Source organism: Chenopodium album, chromosome 6 (genome assembly GCF_948465745.1).
Source record: "Chenopodium album chromosome 6, dcCheAlbu1.1, whole genome shotgun sequence".
NCBI lineage: Eukaryota > Viridiplantae > Streptophyta > Magnoliopsida > Caryophyllales > Amaranthaceae > Chenopodium > Chenopodium album.
Genome location: NC_137839.1, coordinates 10,467,698 through 10,485,562, shown reverse-complemented (window position 1 = coordinate 10,485,562; position 17,865 = coordinate 10,467,698). Strand labels below are relative to the sequence as shown.

Genomic DNA, 17,865 nt, shown 5'->3' with positions numbered 1-17,865 from the left:
AAATACTTTAATATATTCTCTCCGTCCCTTAATGTCTACTCTCTCTCTCTCTCTCTCTCTCTCTCTCTCTCTCTCTCTCTCTCTCTCTCTCTCTCTATATATATATATATATATATATATATATATATATATATATATATATATATTAATGGACGTACTTCCTTATTATTAGTTGAAAAATTTGCAAATTACAGTCATTTAAAGTTCGTATTTTGCAAATTGCAGCCAGTTAAAATTTATTTTGCAAATTGCAGCCCAAAAGTTCGTATAAATTGTAAATTGCGGCCCGATTCAATTTTTTCATCGGTTTACATGTTGAAAAATCTTTGGTTAAGGTTTTAGGAGTCATTTTAGCCCTTAGAGGATTCCCAACAATGAACAAAAAAAAATGCTCATGAGCAAAAGTTTGGGTGAAATTAAAACAAAAATGACTTACATCAATGAGCAAAAGTAAAAATGCTCATGAGCAAAATGAAAATTGCGCATGGGGTCCACAATGCAAGTAAAAAAAGAATTAAAAATAAATAGTAGAGAGAAATATAAGAGGGTATTAGTAAAAGTAAGAAAGAAGATATACTAGAGAAAGAATGGGGAATAATTTTTTTTTTTTTTATCATTGATGAGATAAAAACATGATCACAAAAATGCTCGTGGGTTGGAAGAGAAAGAAAGTGGGTAGAGAGAGAATGAGGAAACCAATTTTTGCTCATTGTTATAAATGCTCTTAGGGGCCCGAATTGAGCTCGAAATTAGCAAAAAAATAACGTAAGTGTCTCATATTTACAGTTTCTCACAAATCGATACATTTTTGTTACACAAAACGAGATACTTGCGTTATTTTTTTGCTACTTCCGAGCTCAATTCGGATCCCTAAGGGCTAAAATGGCCCCTAAAACCTTAATCAAAGATTTTTCAACTTATAAACCGATGAAAATGTTAAATCGGGCTACAATTTACAATTTATATGAATTTTTGGGCTGCAATTTGCAATTTTTTTTTAATGGCTGCAATTTGCAAAAATACAAACTTTAAATGGCTGCTATTTGCAAATTTTCCTTTTTAGTTAAGAAAATTTGAAGAATACCACCATGTATTGTTCACATTTTGTACAACACCACTTTAAGTTTTTTTTTTTTATCGTATATTACCACCTAGTTTTCTCAAAAACCTAAAAAACTCCCACAACTTTTGCTCGACTCCCTTATATGACGTCACGGTGGGTCCCACTACTAATTGTTCTTCTTTTTTCCCTCGATTTTCACCTCTGTTCTTCTTTCTTCTTCCTCTTTGTCTAATTTTAATAGGAAAATTTACTTAAAATAATACCAAGTATCAACAGTGTATGCAAAATAAAACAAACTTTACTATTTGCTATTAGTAGTACCACTTTTTGTACTATATGTGCAAAATAGTATCCGCTCACCGGAAAAGTATCATGAGGAATTTTCCATCTATAAATATTTATTATTTGTTATTATTTTTCTGTTTTCTTTCAAAATACATTTTATATTAACAATATCTTTTATAACACAATTTAGATTAATACTCCGTAATACCACACCCATTTATTGGGATTTTTTTTTCAAAAAACCTGTAGTAATTTTTACAACCACATAATAGTAAATAGTGTGCTTAATTGCATCATTACTTTGATATATTTAGTTTCAAAAATTGTTTAAAAAATCCAAAAAAATATCCCCAAATTTTTTGGTTGGTGAATGTTGGGAAAATTTGGATTTTTGAAACTAGTTATATCAACATAATAATTCATTTAAATACCCTATATACTATTGCGTCAGTAGAAATTACTGTAGGTATTTTGAAAAAAAAAATATATTTAAACACATATAAACAATTTCCAAAAAAAAGTCAAACAAAAAGATGGGGCATTATTAATTTGGATTATAAAGGAAATTGATGACATAATATGTATTTTGAAAAGAAATTTTAAAATTAATAAAAAAAATAATTAAAATAATAATCAATATAGATGAAATAGACCTTGAAATACTTTTTCGGTGACCGACATATTATTTTGCACATATAGTATAAAAGATGGTATCGCTAAAAGCAAATAGTTGAGTTTGTATTATTTTGCACACACGGTTGATAGTTGGTATTATTTTAAGCCAATTTTCCATTTTAATATTGATTTGCAAATTAATTATGCATTATTTAGGGTTTTTATTCGCTAATTTGTTCTTCAAGCCAAACGCAATGCAAAATCGAGGGTATAATTGGTTAATTAGGATGATTATGGAAGAAGAAAGGTAAAATTTGAAAGAAAATTGGTTAATGGGACCCACTGTGACGTAATATAGGGGAGTCAAGCAAAAGTGGTGGGAGTTTTTTAGATTTTTGAGAAAACTAGGAAGTAATATACAATTTTTTTTAAAAAAAAAAAAACATAAGGTAGTATTGTACAAAATATGAATAATATATGGTGGTATTTTTCAAATTTTCCTTTTAATAATTATTATTAATCTTGCACTAAGTGTTATACGTTATGAATAGTAGAGATTGGGGAGTCATCTATTCCATTCCCCGTCATTAAATAGGCTAGTAGCAATAGATGTGCTTCAATAACTTCTTTTTTTTTTATTTTTTTTTTTTGACAAATTCAACTTATTATGGGCATTATAGGTTCTTCAAAAAAAAAAATTACAGGCATTAATGCGTTATAGGCTCATAGCTAGCCATGTTCTTTTGGACTAGATTAAACTTGACTAAATCAAGCTAAATCGAACTTTGCTAAACTAAAACGATTGGAAACTAAGCTGAGTTTAACTTAACTGAAGTGAAATTTTGAAAATTAAGTCTGACAGAACATGCTCTATCTATATAAGGTTAGTTGTAATCACTTTATGAATAGGATTTGAATAAATGTATGATATTTTTTCCCTACTCTCATCTTTGTTATAGTTTTAATAACTAGGTTATCCCCATGCGAAGCACGGTTAGAATTAATCTTTCTTGTAATTTTTGTTCTGTTGCATTACATTGTATATAAAGATTATATTAGAATTAGATGTAAAAATAATTTACATTTAAGGATATATATGAACCACATTATTTACAAATAATAATTAAAATAGCCAAAAAGAACTGAAAATTATTTAAGAAATGCATATTAATGAAATTTGAAGGAAAAAAAATACATAGTATATAATTAGTTAGCACCAATGTCATCAAAATTATATTTTAGCTTACAACAATTAACAGTTTGTAAGCATCTATTTTATTTTTAGTCAAAACTCATAAATTTCAAATTATTAAAATAGAGTAGTTTAGCTTAAAAATAAAAAGTAAAAAAAATAAAGATGATGTCATTAAAGCATTTAGGTGGACATTTTTTTTATGAGAAAGCGACATGTGTACAAAACTACAAATTTAGAAAAAAATGATGCCAGCATATTTGTTTTAGTATTAGTTAATAGATATTCACATTAACTAGTCTCAAGCTTAAGTAAAATTTACTAATAGACCACAATGGAGGATAATAATAAGAATCTCTCAACTCATAATGAAAATAACCATGAAGCCCAAAACTATGGAAACCTTAAAGTGACCAAATCCCAAAGATGCATTCCATATTGAACTAGGGAAAAATAAATAAAAAATTGACCTTTTCCCTAAACCCTAGCTACCCTCCATTCTTGATTTTTAAAAGGCTTATATTTTGTAAGATGGTCAATTTAAGGGTAACTTTAACTATTTTCATGGTAACTTAAACCTCTTAAAGTATGACTTTTAATTTTTCGTTGGTTAATTTCTCATAAATTCATTATTAATCCGATATATTATAATTTTTTTATTTGTAAGATATATTTATTATTAGAAAAATAATAAATTTTGTAGTACAAAGGGCAACTTAAGTAGTTTTAAGATAACTTTAACCCGTCTTAAACTAAATTAACATACACCCACCTTTATATTTATATATATATATATATATATATATATATATAAAACTAAACTTTTAGCCAGGTCACGAGGCAGGATAAAATTGCTGGTTTAGAGTTTTATTTTCGATAAAATACCAATATTTCAGACGTACAAATTCAATTATAATTTTATTCAAAAAAATTATTAGATTATAATTCCCAAAAATTATCATATAAATTTATTTTTTGTATCATGATATTTTTTGGAACGAATGGGAGTTTTTTCCCGAGTTTTTAGAGAGCCACGTAGGACTTAATTTTTTCAGCGCGCCAAGTAGAATAATAAATTTTAGTGGTAGCCAATTAAATACGAGATTATTAATTTCTTTTAGAATTAAATAATTTAACTGACACGTAAGCAAAATTGGCAAATGAGATTATCCAGTTTAAATTAATTAAATATAAAATATTATCTTTTAATGTCAGGAATTTTATCTAAATATTAAACAATTTTTAGCACATAGATATATATGCAAAAATATTATTTAAAAAATTCAAACAAGTCGTACATCGCACGGGTGCGTAAATCATTCATTTATAATATGTACTAATCGGTTAGAATAACATATATACTTCACAATCTAATAAAATTTTATTACTATATAGACATGTTAGGTCTGATCATGAGTTAACTCGAACTATAAATTTATCTTAAAATTCAATAAACAACCCGGGCATCGCCGGGGTACAAAACTAGTATATATATATATATATATATATATATATATATATATATATATATATATATATATATATATATATATATATATATATATATATATAAAGCTAAACTTTTAGCCAGGTCACGACTTTACGACACTTGACGTTCCAACTTTTCGCCAAGTGTCGCGCCACGTTGGAGCGATTTAAATAGACTTCATAAGATAAAAAAAAATATATAGAATTTTAGGATAAAATTTTAAGTTTAGAATTTTATTTTCGATAAAAGACCAATATTTTAGAGATACAAATTGAATTATAATTTTATTCAAAAAAATTATTAGATTATAATTCTTAAAAATTATCATATAAATTTAATTTTTTATGTCATAATATTTTTCTTTGGAGCAAAGAAATTAGTTTAAAGTGTAAAACATCTATTTATAATATATACTAATCAGTTAAAATAATATACTTCACAACTAATAGAATTTTATTACTACATACACCTGTCAATTAGGGTTGAGTCATGAGTCATCTCGGATTGGGTCACTTTAGGTTACGAGTCAAGAAATATTCAAACTTTGCCCAAAGTTTTGGGTTCGGGTCAACCCAACGGGCTTTGAACATTTATCTTATTTAATTTATTATTTGTTTATTTTTTTACTGTATTAAATCGAACATTTCCACCAATATTAGTATTAGTCATTACATGTATACTAGATAGCAAATCGTCACAAAAGCACATCAATAAACTAATTTTGTATCAATGGTATATTTTAAAATTTGACTTATAGATTAAAAATTTTATCTTTAAATTCAATAAACAATCCGGGCATCGCACGGGCACAAAATTAGTATATATATAGTCTCATGCATGTCCTTTTTTTTTTTTTTTTTTGAAAGAAGTCCCAAAGGACACTAATATTCATTGATTAAAGTAATCCGACATCTGTAATTGAATTGAAGATTAACAACAAAGAAAATAGATTTAACAAATTAAAGTCAAACAAGAATTAATTTGGAAAGGACTAAGAACCCAAATACATAGATATAACAATTCGGCACATTCTCGATTCGTCGTCTCATATATACAACTTTTTGAGTGGATCCATTGTCGTCAATTCGTAATTTTTCGAGGAAGAAAATTCTTGTAATAATTTTGTATCCTGAACCAAAGTAATCAATATCAACCATAGCCCTGCATAACCTAATACTGTTCCAAGCGCAAAGAACACCTTGTCTTTCGAAAGAGATAAAAAAAAATGTCTTTCGAAAGAGAAAAACTCTTTCTTTCAAGGGAGACAAATTCCTCTCTAGCAGAGGATTATTATAAGCTAAAAACAAGCAAAAAAGCAGAAAAAACTTAGATTATTGGGGCTTTCCACCGTCATGCAAGATTCGATGGAAGCCCCTCAAAAATTAACAATGGAGGCTAGGGTTTAAGAGAGATTAGAGAGGTTAGGGTTTTTTTGGAAGTGATTTTGTTATACTAATATAATTAATATTTTAGTTCTCATGCATGTCTTCTAGAATAGAGAGGTTAGGTTTATTTGGAAGAGATTTTGTTATACTAAATTAATATTTTAGTTCTCATGCATGTCTTCTTCTAGTTAATGCCTAACACTGTTGTTCTCTTTACATGAAAAATAAGGTATTCTGGTTTGATTTTAATATGGTTTTATCTAATAGTTCTCGGAAAAAAAAAAAAAAAAAAAGGCTTTATCCAATCAAATTTAAGGAAATTTTGTCTAGAACTACCCTAAAGATAGGGTCATTTGTGAACAACTACCCAATTTTTTTTTTATTTGTTTAGAACTACCCACAAGTTACAAAACTTTTGGGTAACACTACCCATTAACGTTTTCCGTCCAATTAAGACGTTATTGGGCCCACTTTTTCACTTTTCCCACTTAATTAACTCCCCTAATTACCTTATCTCTTATCCCTAATTAACTTCCTCTCCATTCTCACTCAATAATCCAAAAGATTATACTCAATCAATTGAACACAAATTCTCAATTATTCAAGTAATATTTCACACTTTCCTTTTAATTCATTGTTTATTGTATTTGTATACAACTTTTAATTGAACGCAATTAACATAATTAGGGTGTAAATTAGGGATTCGGATTAGGGTTCATGGGTTCAAATAAATTTGGGGGTTTTGATTTCTAGGATTTTAGGGGTTTAATTGAGTTCTAGGTTTCACTTATTTTGACTTTGAGATTGAATTCAATTGCACTTTAATTATTAATTGGCCATTGCAGTTGGTAGGATGTCTAATTGGTCATTGTAATTGATAGGATGTCTAAATTTGGGGGTTTTAATTTCTTGGGTTTAGGGGAAGTTAATTAGGGTAGAGGGAGAAGGTAATTAGGGGAAGTTAATTAGGGAAGAGGGAGAAGGTAATTAGGGGAAGTTAATTAGGGAAGAGAGATAAGGTAATTAGGGGAGTTAATTAAGTGGAAAAAGTGAAAAAGTAGACCCCATTAACGTTTGTTTGGACGGAAAACGTTAATGGGTAGTGATATCCAAACTTTTCTTCACTTCGGGGTAGTTCTTAACAAATAAAAAAAATGGGTAGTTGTTCACAAATGACCCTATCTTTAGGGTAGTTCTAGACAAAATTTTCCAAATTTAATGTGATGTTTTTATAAATTAAACCTTGACCCTTATTTTTATAATACGTACTCCATAATATATTAGAAAATTTAGTCAAATGAGTTTTGTAAATACGTCACATTGTGTACTTTCTAGATATATAATCTTTATTTATTTACATACGCAATTAAATATATAAAAAATATATAGTTAGCTCAATCGGTTAGGGTTTTTCGGCCTTCAGGGATTAAAGCTCATCATCACCCACCCATATGGCCTAAGAAAAAAAACACTCAATAAGTAAATGAAATATACAATATGATTTTTTTTATATTTTTGGTCTAATTTACTAAGGCTTATTCATGACAAAAATAAGCTTCTAAAATAAGTAGAAGAGAACATATCCCTATATTTTGCTCAATCGAGCATGCAACTAATGCACTAAGCATACATTTGTCCAGTCGAACATAAATATATACCACTAATTAAAGATCGAGGAGAAAAAACTAAGAACTAATAAACAACTAGCTTTACAAGGAGAAAAAACTAACAAACAACTTTGTTGGATTGAAAACAAACAACTTTATCTGGCCCAATACGAAAAATATATTTCTTATTTTCAACAATCAACAATTACCATCGGTAAAAAAAATACAACCTCAATAACGTATGATATAATTATATTATATTAAAAGAGAGAACAAGAAAGACAAAGAGTGGATGGATATATATTAGAAAGGTTGTGCACCAACGTTGAAAAGGTCCTAAACCATAAAAGAAAAAAAGGCTTGAAGTATTCCATAGTCGAAAATAGAAGTTCATAAAAAGCTAACCTACTCCCTTAATGTTCTAATACTAACTATGTATTATAAAATAAGGAGAAAGGGAGAATACAAGAGAGAGATGTAGATGGTAATTATATTATCTATCCTTTGATTTGTCCATGCTATATATATATACATAATGTAAGTATGTAACCTTCATGGAAATTAAGATTCCATTTAAGCGGGGGTTACAATAGAGGTAATTACATATGGGGGTTACAATGGGTGGCATAATACTAGGGAGTTACAAATGATAATGAACATCCACATAGAATATATTTTGTAACACTCCCCCTTGGATGGGCATTATCTAAAATATATTTAATGCGCATATATGCTGCCTCATTAAAAACCTTTCCAGGAAAAACCCAGTGGGAAAAAAAAACCATGGATAAGGGAAAAAGAGTGCAGCGCGCAATTACTCCCCCTCATTATTATATCACTGAAGATCTTTGAGACGACGCAATCCAATACGATAAACTAACTTTTTAAAGGTTGCGGTTGGAAGAGCCTTAGTGAATACGTCTGTTAAATTCTCACTTGAACGAATCTGCAAAACATTTATATCTCCATTCTTTTGAAAATCATGAGTGAAGAAAGATTTGAGTAAGATGTGCTTTGTTCTGTCACCTTTGATGTATCCTTCCTTAAGTTGAGCAATACAAGCTGAATTATCCTCGTATAAAGTTGTCGGTGCCTCTTTCCCAGATGATAAACCACAAACTTCTTTTATATGTTGAACTACCGACCTTAACCATACACATTCACGACTAGCCTCGTGAATTGCTAAAATCTCAGAATGATTGGAAGACGTAGCTGCAATGGTTTGTTTCATAGAACGCCAAGAAATGGCAGTACCACCATATGTGAACACATATCCAGTTTGTGATCGACCATTATGAGGATCAGATAAATAACCTGCATCTGCAAAACCAATCAAATTTTCTTTGGACAACTTTGGGAAAAATAAACCCATATCCTTCGTACCTTGAAGATAACGAAGTAAATGTTTAATCCCATTCCAATGCCTCCGGGTTGGACATGAACTAAACCTTGCTAATAAAATAACTGAAAATGATATGTCGGGTCGTGTATGACTTGCAAGGTACATTAGTGCTCCAATTGCACTAAGATATGGTACTTCAGGACCCAGAATTTCTTCATCATTTTCCCGAGGTCGGAATGGATCTTTCTCTACTTCAAGTGATCTTACAACCATAGGACTGCTCAATGGATGTGATGTATCCATAGAAAATCTTTTAAGAACCTTTTCTATGTATGTTGATTGATGCACAAGGATTTCATTCTCTAGGTGCTCTATTTGTAACCCTAAGAAAAATTTTGTCTTTCCAAGATCTTTCATTTCGAATTCTTTCTTTAAATAATTGACAGTCACTGAAATCTCTTCAGGAGTTCCAATGATATTCAAATCATCAACATACACTGCAATTATAACAAATCCCGATCCAAATTTCTTTACAAAAATACATGGGCAGATAGGATCATTCTTATAATTCGACGTGAAAGGTACTCATCACTGGGTTTGGTTTTGGGGAGACACAAATGGGTGTCTACAAAAACAAACAATTTTATCTGGCCGAATACGAAAAATATATTTCTTATTTTCAACAATTACCATCGGTAAAAAAAATACAACCTCAATAACGTATGATATAATTATACTATATTAAAAGAGAGAATAAGAAAGACAAAGAGTGGATGGATATATATTAGAAAGGTTGTGCACCAACGTTGAAAAGGTCCTAAACCATAAAAGAAAAAAGTCTTGAAGTATTCCATAGTCGAAAATAGAAGTTCATAAAAAGCTAACCTACTCCCTTAATGTTCTAATACTAACTATGATTAGGTTTTTTTTCTTTTTCTTTTTTTTTTTCTTTTCATTTATTTTAAAGGAACTAGTAACTATGATTAGTTGATTACTCACACATAAATACTACTATGTGTAATCATCATTATAAATCTACATATTTTAGAAATGTCTTGTTCACATTTATACAATAGATAAGGTAGGAATCTAGACACGATTGCTTTAATTAATAATAATGAACAAAAGAATTTTCTAAACACAAATTAAATAAAGTAAAATTATTAGAGAAAAATTTAGCCAGTATGCCTTCCTACCTTGACCCATTTCAAATTCCTCTCTTACCGCATACTTTGACCACTTTGACTTTTCTACTACTTTTCTTCTTCATTTTTTTTTTTTGGGTGGCTGTCCTTATATATCTTTGTCCTCTATATTTCTCTAATAACCTTTTGTTCCTTTAAATCTCATAAAATAAAAAATAAAAAATAAAAAATAAATTATTTTCTTCACTATCAAGAATATTCAAAATTTTCTTTTCACATTATACTAACACTACTATATAATTTTTCTTTTTTTTTTGCATGTACTTATTATAAACACAAATATACACAATAATTTGTTGAGAAGTCATTTTAAACCTAAATAGTGATCTCACATATTTCCATTTTCAAAACCATTGTATACTTTTTCATGTCTTTATTTATTTAGACTCGAAATTTGTGAATATAGATAATTCGCGACTACTTTAATACTTTTCAAACTACAATACCTTTCCACAGAATTTTCATTGCTCATTACATTACCAACAAACAAACAACTTTCCTCTTTATTCATTAGTATTAATTGTACTAGTCTTACTGCATAATTAGTTGATAATTAACAACTACTCTGCTGAAGTTTTTTCCATAATACATTATGCAACTTCCTTCATTGGAATGGACTCGGTCTTCCAACTCGATAATGGAGACCGAGTTAGCTACCTCTGTAGTCTGATGCAATCCTTTTGTGCCTCTTACATTTGCCTTTGGACCTATTCACCTCATCTCAAGTACGTTCATACATAATTCTATATCTTATACATCTATGTTTTCGTTTTCGTTTTTTCTCTATATCATTTGATTTTGTTGTTTGGGTGATTGGATAGCAGATTTTTGTACTGTGAAGACGGCCACTTCAAAGAAGAGGCGAGTTCTTTTACTGGTGTATCGATTTCTGGACGACTCTTTAACGAGTACAAGCAGTCTGTTTTCCCTGTTGGGAATGAGTACGATTACTTACTCTATAGTTTACCTTATACGAACTAAATCATTATATTACATGGTTATGAATAAATAATTTATTTGGCTGATCGTGTATGTATATAACAGCGTTGTTCCAGGACTTGCATTCAGAGATAAAAATCCCAGTTTAAAGCTGCAGGAAATAGATCTTCAACGCCTCGCATCAATCGAATCACAGCGTCGATTCTACAAGGTAATTAAGAATTTTTCTTACCTTAATTAAGTGTTTATAGAGTCTAATTCATCATGCAAATTAAAGTACTACAGTAAATTCTTAATTCTGAATTGAATTTTCAATAACTAATTTTTTTTTTTCTTCTATTTTCACTTGTTTTTATAGGAAGCAAATATAAAGGTTCGTCGTTGAAAGGAATACATGAGATAATCACAGCATTATTTCCTTGAGCTTAATTATGTTAATTTTTTCTCCTAATAATTAATTTTCTGGTTTACATTTTATAACTTAATTGTTTCATGAGAATTATTTGATGATTTGATTCAGACTGCGGTATTCTTTGGTTGTGAAAGAGGTGAGATTGAACTCGGCATGTCCAATAATAATCAACAAGTAAGTACGCGTCAAAATTAATTTACTTTTACGTTTTAAAGTTGCTTAAATTAGCCTGTTGTATACCATACACTCGTTGTACGTATACAATTTTATGTCCATTAAACGTTACATCACACTTTTACATTATTACATGTGCGAATCCATTACATGTGATGTTAAGTGTATAGTGTGATGGTATCTAATTAATGTACGTTTATGTGTTATTTGATAATAGAATTTGGAGATGAAGATACAAAGCTTATTTTCGACAATGGAGTTTTCAAGGCCAACAGATCAACAAAACAAGCCTTCATCCTCTTCTTCTCAATCAATGGATAGTCCTGAGTACACCTCACTCTTTTACAACTTCGCGAGCTCTTCAACCTTCCACCTTCAACCAGAGCAACCTGCAGCTGTTATTAGAGAAACTCATCCTAGCATAGTTGATCAACATAGGACAATAAACACGCAATCGATCCCTATTACAACGACGACAGTAACAAATACTGCAACATCTTCTCTTAATGCGCCTCAAATTAATCATCCTTTGTTACAAAACATTCCTTTCCCTACAGCTGAAACCACTGACGCTGCCTTAACAAAGGCGTACTTAGCAATCTTGTCATCTCCTTCTTCATCATCAACTGGTGGTGAGAAAAGTTGTCCATATGGTTATCAAGCAAGGCAAAGGGCAAGTGCATTTACGAGTTATCATAGCTCGTGTTCAGGATCGAGTTCTACTCAAAAGAGGCTTGATTTGAGGAGGCAAACCTTGCTAAAACGCGCTATTGCCTTCTATAGAGGGATAAATTATAGGAGGATTCAAGAGCTTTCGTTACAAGGGCCCGGTCGCCCTACTAGCAATCAGTTGCACCACATGATTTCTGAGAGGAAAAGAAGAGAAAAAATCAATGAGAGTTTCCAAGCTTTAAGATCCTTGCTCCCTAGCTCCTGGTACCAAGGTAAGAACACAATCCTTAATTTCGTGTGTTAGCCATCCTTAAAATGACTGCCATTATATTTACAAAATAAAAACATATATACATTAAAGCTTTAATTTGTGAATCTTAATTATTATAGCTTTGTATTTCTAAATTTTCTATTAGTGCATTTCCTTAAGTTAGAGTTTTCCTGAGATCGATTCTCACTACTACAAAAACTAGAATAAGAAACACTAGATACAGAACAGTTAACTTAGATAGGTGGCGGATCACTAGGATTATATACAACGCCTATCTAATTTAATCGTTCTCTAGGATCTCATCACCATGCCCTTGTAACTCTTTAAACAACAACAAAAATCAACATTAGTAGAAATCAATTTATTAACCTTATTAATTAAGATAAGCTTGTTTGAAAAATTAATAACAAAGAGTACAATGTATATTAAGAATTCCAATCTTATTATATTATGGTATAAGTACATATAATTAATATAATGTTACATGAATTATTTACAGAAAGACAAAGCATCAGTATTAAGAACTACAAAAGAGTACTTGAGCTCTTTGAAAGCTCAACTCTCGGAGGTTAACAAAAGGAACCAACTCATGGAGGCACAACTCGAAACGAGGAACGAGCCTAAATCAACAAATACAACAAGTGTAGACGTCTCAAGCAACGAAAGACTAGCCATTAGGGTTACGCCGGTTTCAGAATCAACATCATCAAGAGGAAGAATGGTGGACTTGCAAGTAATATTGAGGATGGAAACTTCGGTACCGGATTTGGTTATTAGAGTGTTGGAGTTTCTTAAGCAAGTCAAAGAAGCAACAATGGTGTCAATGGAAGCTCAAACTCATCAAGAAACTACATCAACTAATAATCAATTTCCTACAAATTGGGTCACATTTAGGCTGAGAATTGAGGTACTAATAACGTATAAAACTTTTGTTTTTATTTGCATGCATGCAATTAATTATAATTATCATTGCATGTCATATTTGATAGATTTAGTATTAGATGTATTATACAATGCATTCAAGTTGGCATTATATTATTAAAATTGCATTATTTAATTGTAGTTTGAATAATGAATCTAGAAGTCTAGAATATATATAAGTTTGGTAAGCAATATGAACTCTCTTATTAAATTAATTATATAATTTACTTAATTAAGGTAATCCATAGTTGATATTATTATCTAATTTAATTTATAGATATGCTACTTTAAAAAAAGAAAAAGAGAGAGAGAGAGAGAGAATGACAATGCATTTTGATTAGAGAATGACAATGCATTTTGATTAATAATACTAGAGTTTGAACGATACAATTAACAGGGGTTAGTGATCGAGTAGAGACTAAGGGTATGTTCTCATAGACTGAACTCAACTGAATTGAACTGAATATTTTATAAGAGAAGGAAATTAGGAGCTGAACTGAACTGAAAATAAATGTAGGAGAACAGGCCCTAAGACCAACGAAAGAGTTTTTTTTTTTTTTTTAAATCAAAGATCAGATAGCAAAGCAACAAACCAACAAAAAGAAGGAAAAGAAAGTTTAATTTGTAATGGATTAATTATTTAAAGACGAAGAGAGTAATATTATATTACTCGGGAAACCGGAAACTAATAGATAAATGAGTTCTATGTATATAATTGATTAAATGATTTTAGAAAATGTATTGATGCACCAAGTTGGTGGTGATATAATACAACAAAGTAGCAAACTGTTAATTATTTGTAGTTTGAATAATTCTAGAAGTATAGAATAGCTGCTTTTAATTTACTACGTATTAGATAGTTTAATGGTGACAATTACTTGTAGCAAGTTAAAGTGTTAGTTGATGGAAAGTACTTTGTTTTGCATAAGTTATGTTATTATTATCTTAATTGAGGGATAATTAAAATATATAGTTGAAGTGTTGAACAAATCAGGTTTATTTTGACCTGGTCTTCTGAGGGGGCGGGGGAGGTCCAATTTCGTGGACTGAGTTTGAAGGAATATTATAAGGACTGAGTTTGGAGTTTTGAGTTAAAATTAAGAATGTTAAATTTTAATCGTCTTAAATTCAGAATCAAGTAGTCATATATTATGTAAAAGTTGTTATTAGTATAGATATAATTTAAGGAAAATGAATTTCTCAAAATATTATATTGTTTAAATTAAGAGCATCTCTAATGGACGTAATGGTTATAAAAATCTAGAATTTGTTATATACACCTGGGTGTACCGTATACTCATAGGTATTTTGTTCTCATTTTGATGATTATTTTTCATTTATTCATCAAATAAAGAGCGAAACTGAGCTTAGATTAGTTAGGTTTACGGTACATCCGAGAGTATATAACAATCTCTCATAACAGATTTGTCAAACCGGCATTTTTGGTACTCCATTTGTTAGCTACAATCTATTTCTAATGGTGAGATGCAATGTAAGTAACTTATAAATAACTTCACATATATCAATCAAAAGTAAGCCAAATGATTATATACTTCATTCTTTTTAATAGATATATTCAATTAATTTCGTTTGTTTTGGCTACGTAGTTCTGGGACTTGATTTTGACACACCCTGAATTGATATTGGCACACCTCCATGTGAGAACAGCATAAAAAATTGTGCTCTCACAAAGGATGTGTCAATATCAACTTATGGTGTGCCTAAATCATTTTCCCATACTTCTATGTAGCTACACAGTCCAATGGTAAAAAAACTTCCATACAACAACAAAAATGCACCATTGAAATTGCCCTAATCGGGAAGTACGTGTGGAAAACTTCTTGTTTTACGCCATATCCTACATTAATAATCTGGGATTAGGGTAATGTAACAATCAACATACCTTTGAAGAGGGATTAGAAGTAATATTAATTTACGAAGTATAATTTATATTATAATGGCAAAGCTTAAATATTTTTATACAAATTACCTTATCTTATGACTTATGCTATAGGATCGGAACTGAGTTATTATATATACTTCCTCCGTTAATGGTTAATTGCAACAAAGGGGTATTATTTGTGAGATATAAAATATTTCTTTATTGTAATTAACCATTAACGGAGGAAGTATTTACCCAACAATCTTGATCTGACCTAGACTAGTTGGAATTTGTTATACACACCCTGGTGCACCAAAGACTATACCGAACTAACTCAAGTTTAGGTTTTATTCTTTATTTGATGATTAATTGAAAAACAATCATCAAAATGAGAATAAAATACTCATGGGTATATTGTGCATCCGTATGTGTATAACAATCTCTCTAGACTAGCAGTTTATGTTTGACAAATTGATCAAGTTTAAGTCATGAAGCATATTAAGGGGATCAATGTGAAGTTAGTCCATCGTGGTCACTAACCTTACCTTAAACCTAAGAAAATTGAGTGTAAACAATAGTATCAGTTGTGTAACTTGTGTTCCTACAATTTTCCTTCAAAAAAAGTTGTGTTCCTACGATTTTATTAGTAGATTGATACTATTTTTTTGTATGATATGTTACCATTTGTCTTGTTTTGCTTTTTTCAATGCATTATTTGAACATCAATAAATTTGTATCCTTAAAACTTATTATAATTGTATTAAAAGTTGATATCTTGAATCACTTATCAAATGAATCAAAAAGAATCTCATCAAATAAAAGTGGTTTCTCTTATATATTTATCAGGAGAATATTAAATTCATTTTAGATTGAATTCTATTACGGAGTAAAACAAAATTTTATTGAGAGCAACATTAAGATTTGAAGTATGTTTCGTAGTATCTATGTTGCAGTAAAGTAAAGATACTCTAAACCTTCAAACAATGAGCATTGAATTATTATTGAAGTTTAATTGAAAGTTCTTACCACATTCAATTGATCATTACTCAACACTTCATACAATAAATGTTCAAATGTTCAATGATGACATTCTTTTCAATTAGTTTTTGTTGTTTATGTTATGTAGTACACAAATTGTTAACATGTCTCATCAACAAATAATTGTTTTTTCACCATTTGCTTTTTGTACTATAAATGACTAAATGACTGATCAGTCTTCACGCCAAAAATGACCCTATAATATATACTTCTGACTGGCCTAGAATTTAATAATTTATGCATGTGATTTGTTAGTACTTTATTATAAACTAAATAATTAAGAAAAATGACGAACTATATAATCATCAAAAATTGACCCTTCATGCTAAATTACTTGTATGTAGGGAGAAGAATGGGATGAATCTGCTTTCATTGAAGCAATTGGAAGACTTCTTGCTGATTTGGCATCTTGACGTCATTGACAATAACACTATTTTGTCATTTTGATTGCTAGCCATTACACCCATTCATTCAACAACATTTTTTGGGGTGGTGTTAGTATTAATTCCACGTAAGTAAGTGATTATGACGACAAATCATTATTTCATGCGATTGAGAGCATTTAGGATAGTGATTTTGATTCGATATGTGAATTAAGAGCATGAGCAACATGTGTCCTTACAAAGACACAAATAAATTGTGAAATTGTTAGACCTACTAAACTCATGACCATAAATTTGTTGTAATGCAATTATGCAAGAATTTTGCAAGTAGGGGGGATTTCTTGTATAACAATTAGGAGTAATTTTTTAGAAAGTGAGGTCTTTAAAACTCTGTATTAATGTACTCAAAATCATAGCTTAACATTCAAATTAATTAGTATCCAAATTAATTATTCTTTCTTTTTAAATCACACCGCATTCTTTTTAAGAGGTTGTAAATTAATTGAAACACTACTTCTTTTGACCAAGTATTCTAGCTATCTCTCTCTTTGTTATCTTGGGTCTTTCTTTTTAACTCTCTCTCTATCTTTATCCACTACTAAATATAAATATTGTGCATTCCCACACAACGCAATTAAAAGATATAATGGAAAAAGGTTTTTTTTTTTTTTTTTATTACTTTGTAGTGGAAAAATGAAAAAGTAGGGTTTATTTGAATGAAGTTCTAAACAAATTTTTCATCATCTATATGTGTTTCTTTATAATAAGAAAACAATTACCCTTTGAATAGGACATGGAAAAGGTTCATCAAGTTCCAATCACAAATTAAAGTCTTTGTCACGTACATATGTTATGTTTACATCACCTTATTTTCTCTAATATATTTCAAGAAAATAAGTTTAAAAACAATTAGATAATTAAGTTTGAAAAAACAAATAGACAATTTAAATCAACAAAAATTCAAATATAATTTTACAAATAAGTGAATAT

General features: G+C 29.7%; 1 protein-coding gene across 1 annotated transcript; it reads left to right on the top strand.

Moving 5' to 3' along the window:
• Positions 1 to 10,680: 10,680 nt before the first annotated feature.
• On the top strand, positions 10,681 to 17,309 carry LOC145634577 (putative transcription factor bHLH041). The gene is made up of 8 exons (XM_081685996.1): positions 10,681 to 10,908; positions 11,008 to 11,124; positions 11,228 to 11,333; positions 11,481 to 11,495; positions 11,643 to 11,708; positions 11,926 to 12,652; positions 13,155 to 13,558; positions 16,837 to 17,309. Exons 1-8 carry the CDS (start codon positions 10,796 to 10,798, stop codon positions 16,903 to 16,905), a joined length of 1,617 nt encoding a protein of 538 aa, XP_081542122.1. The 5' UTR covers positions 10,681 to 10,795; the 3' UTR covers positions 16,906 to 17,309.
• Positions 17,310 to 17,865: the final 556 nt, after the last annotated feature.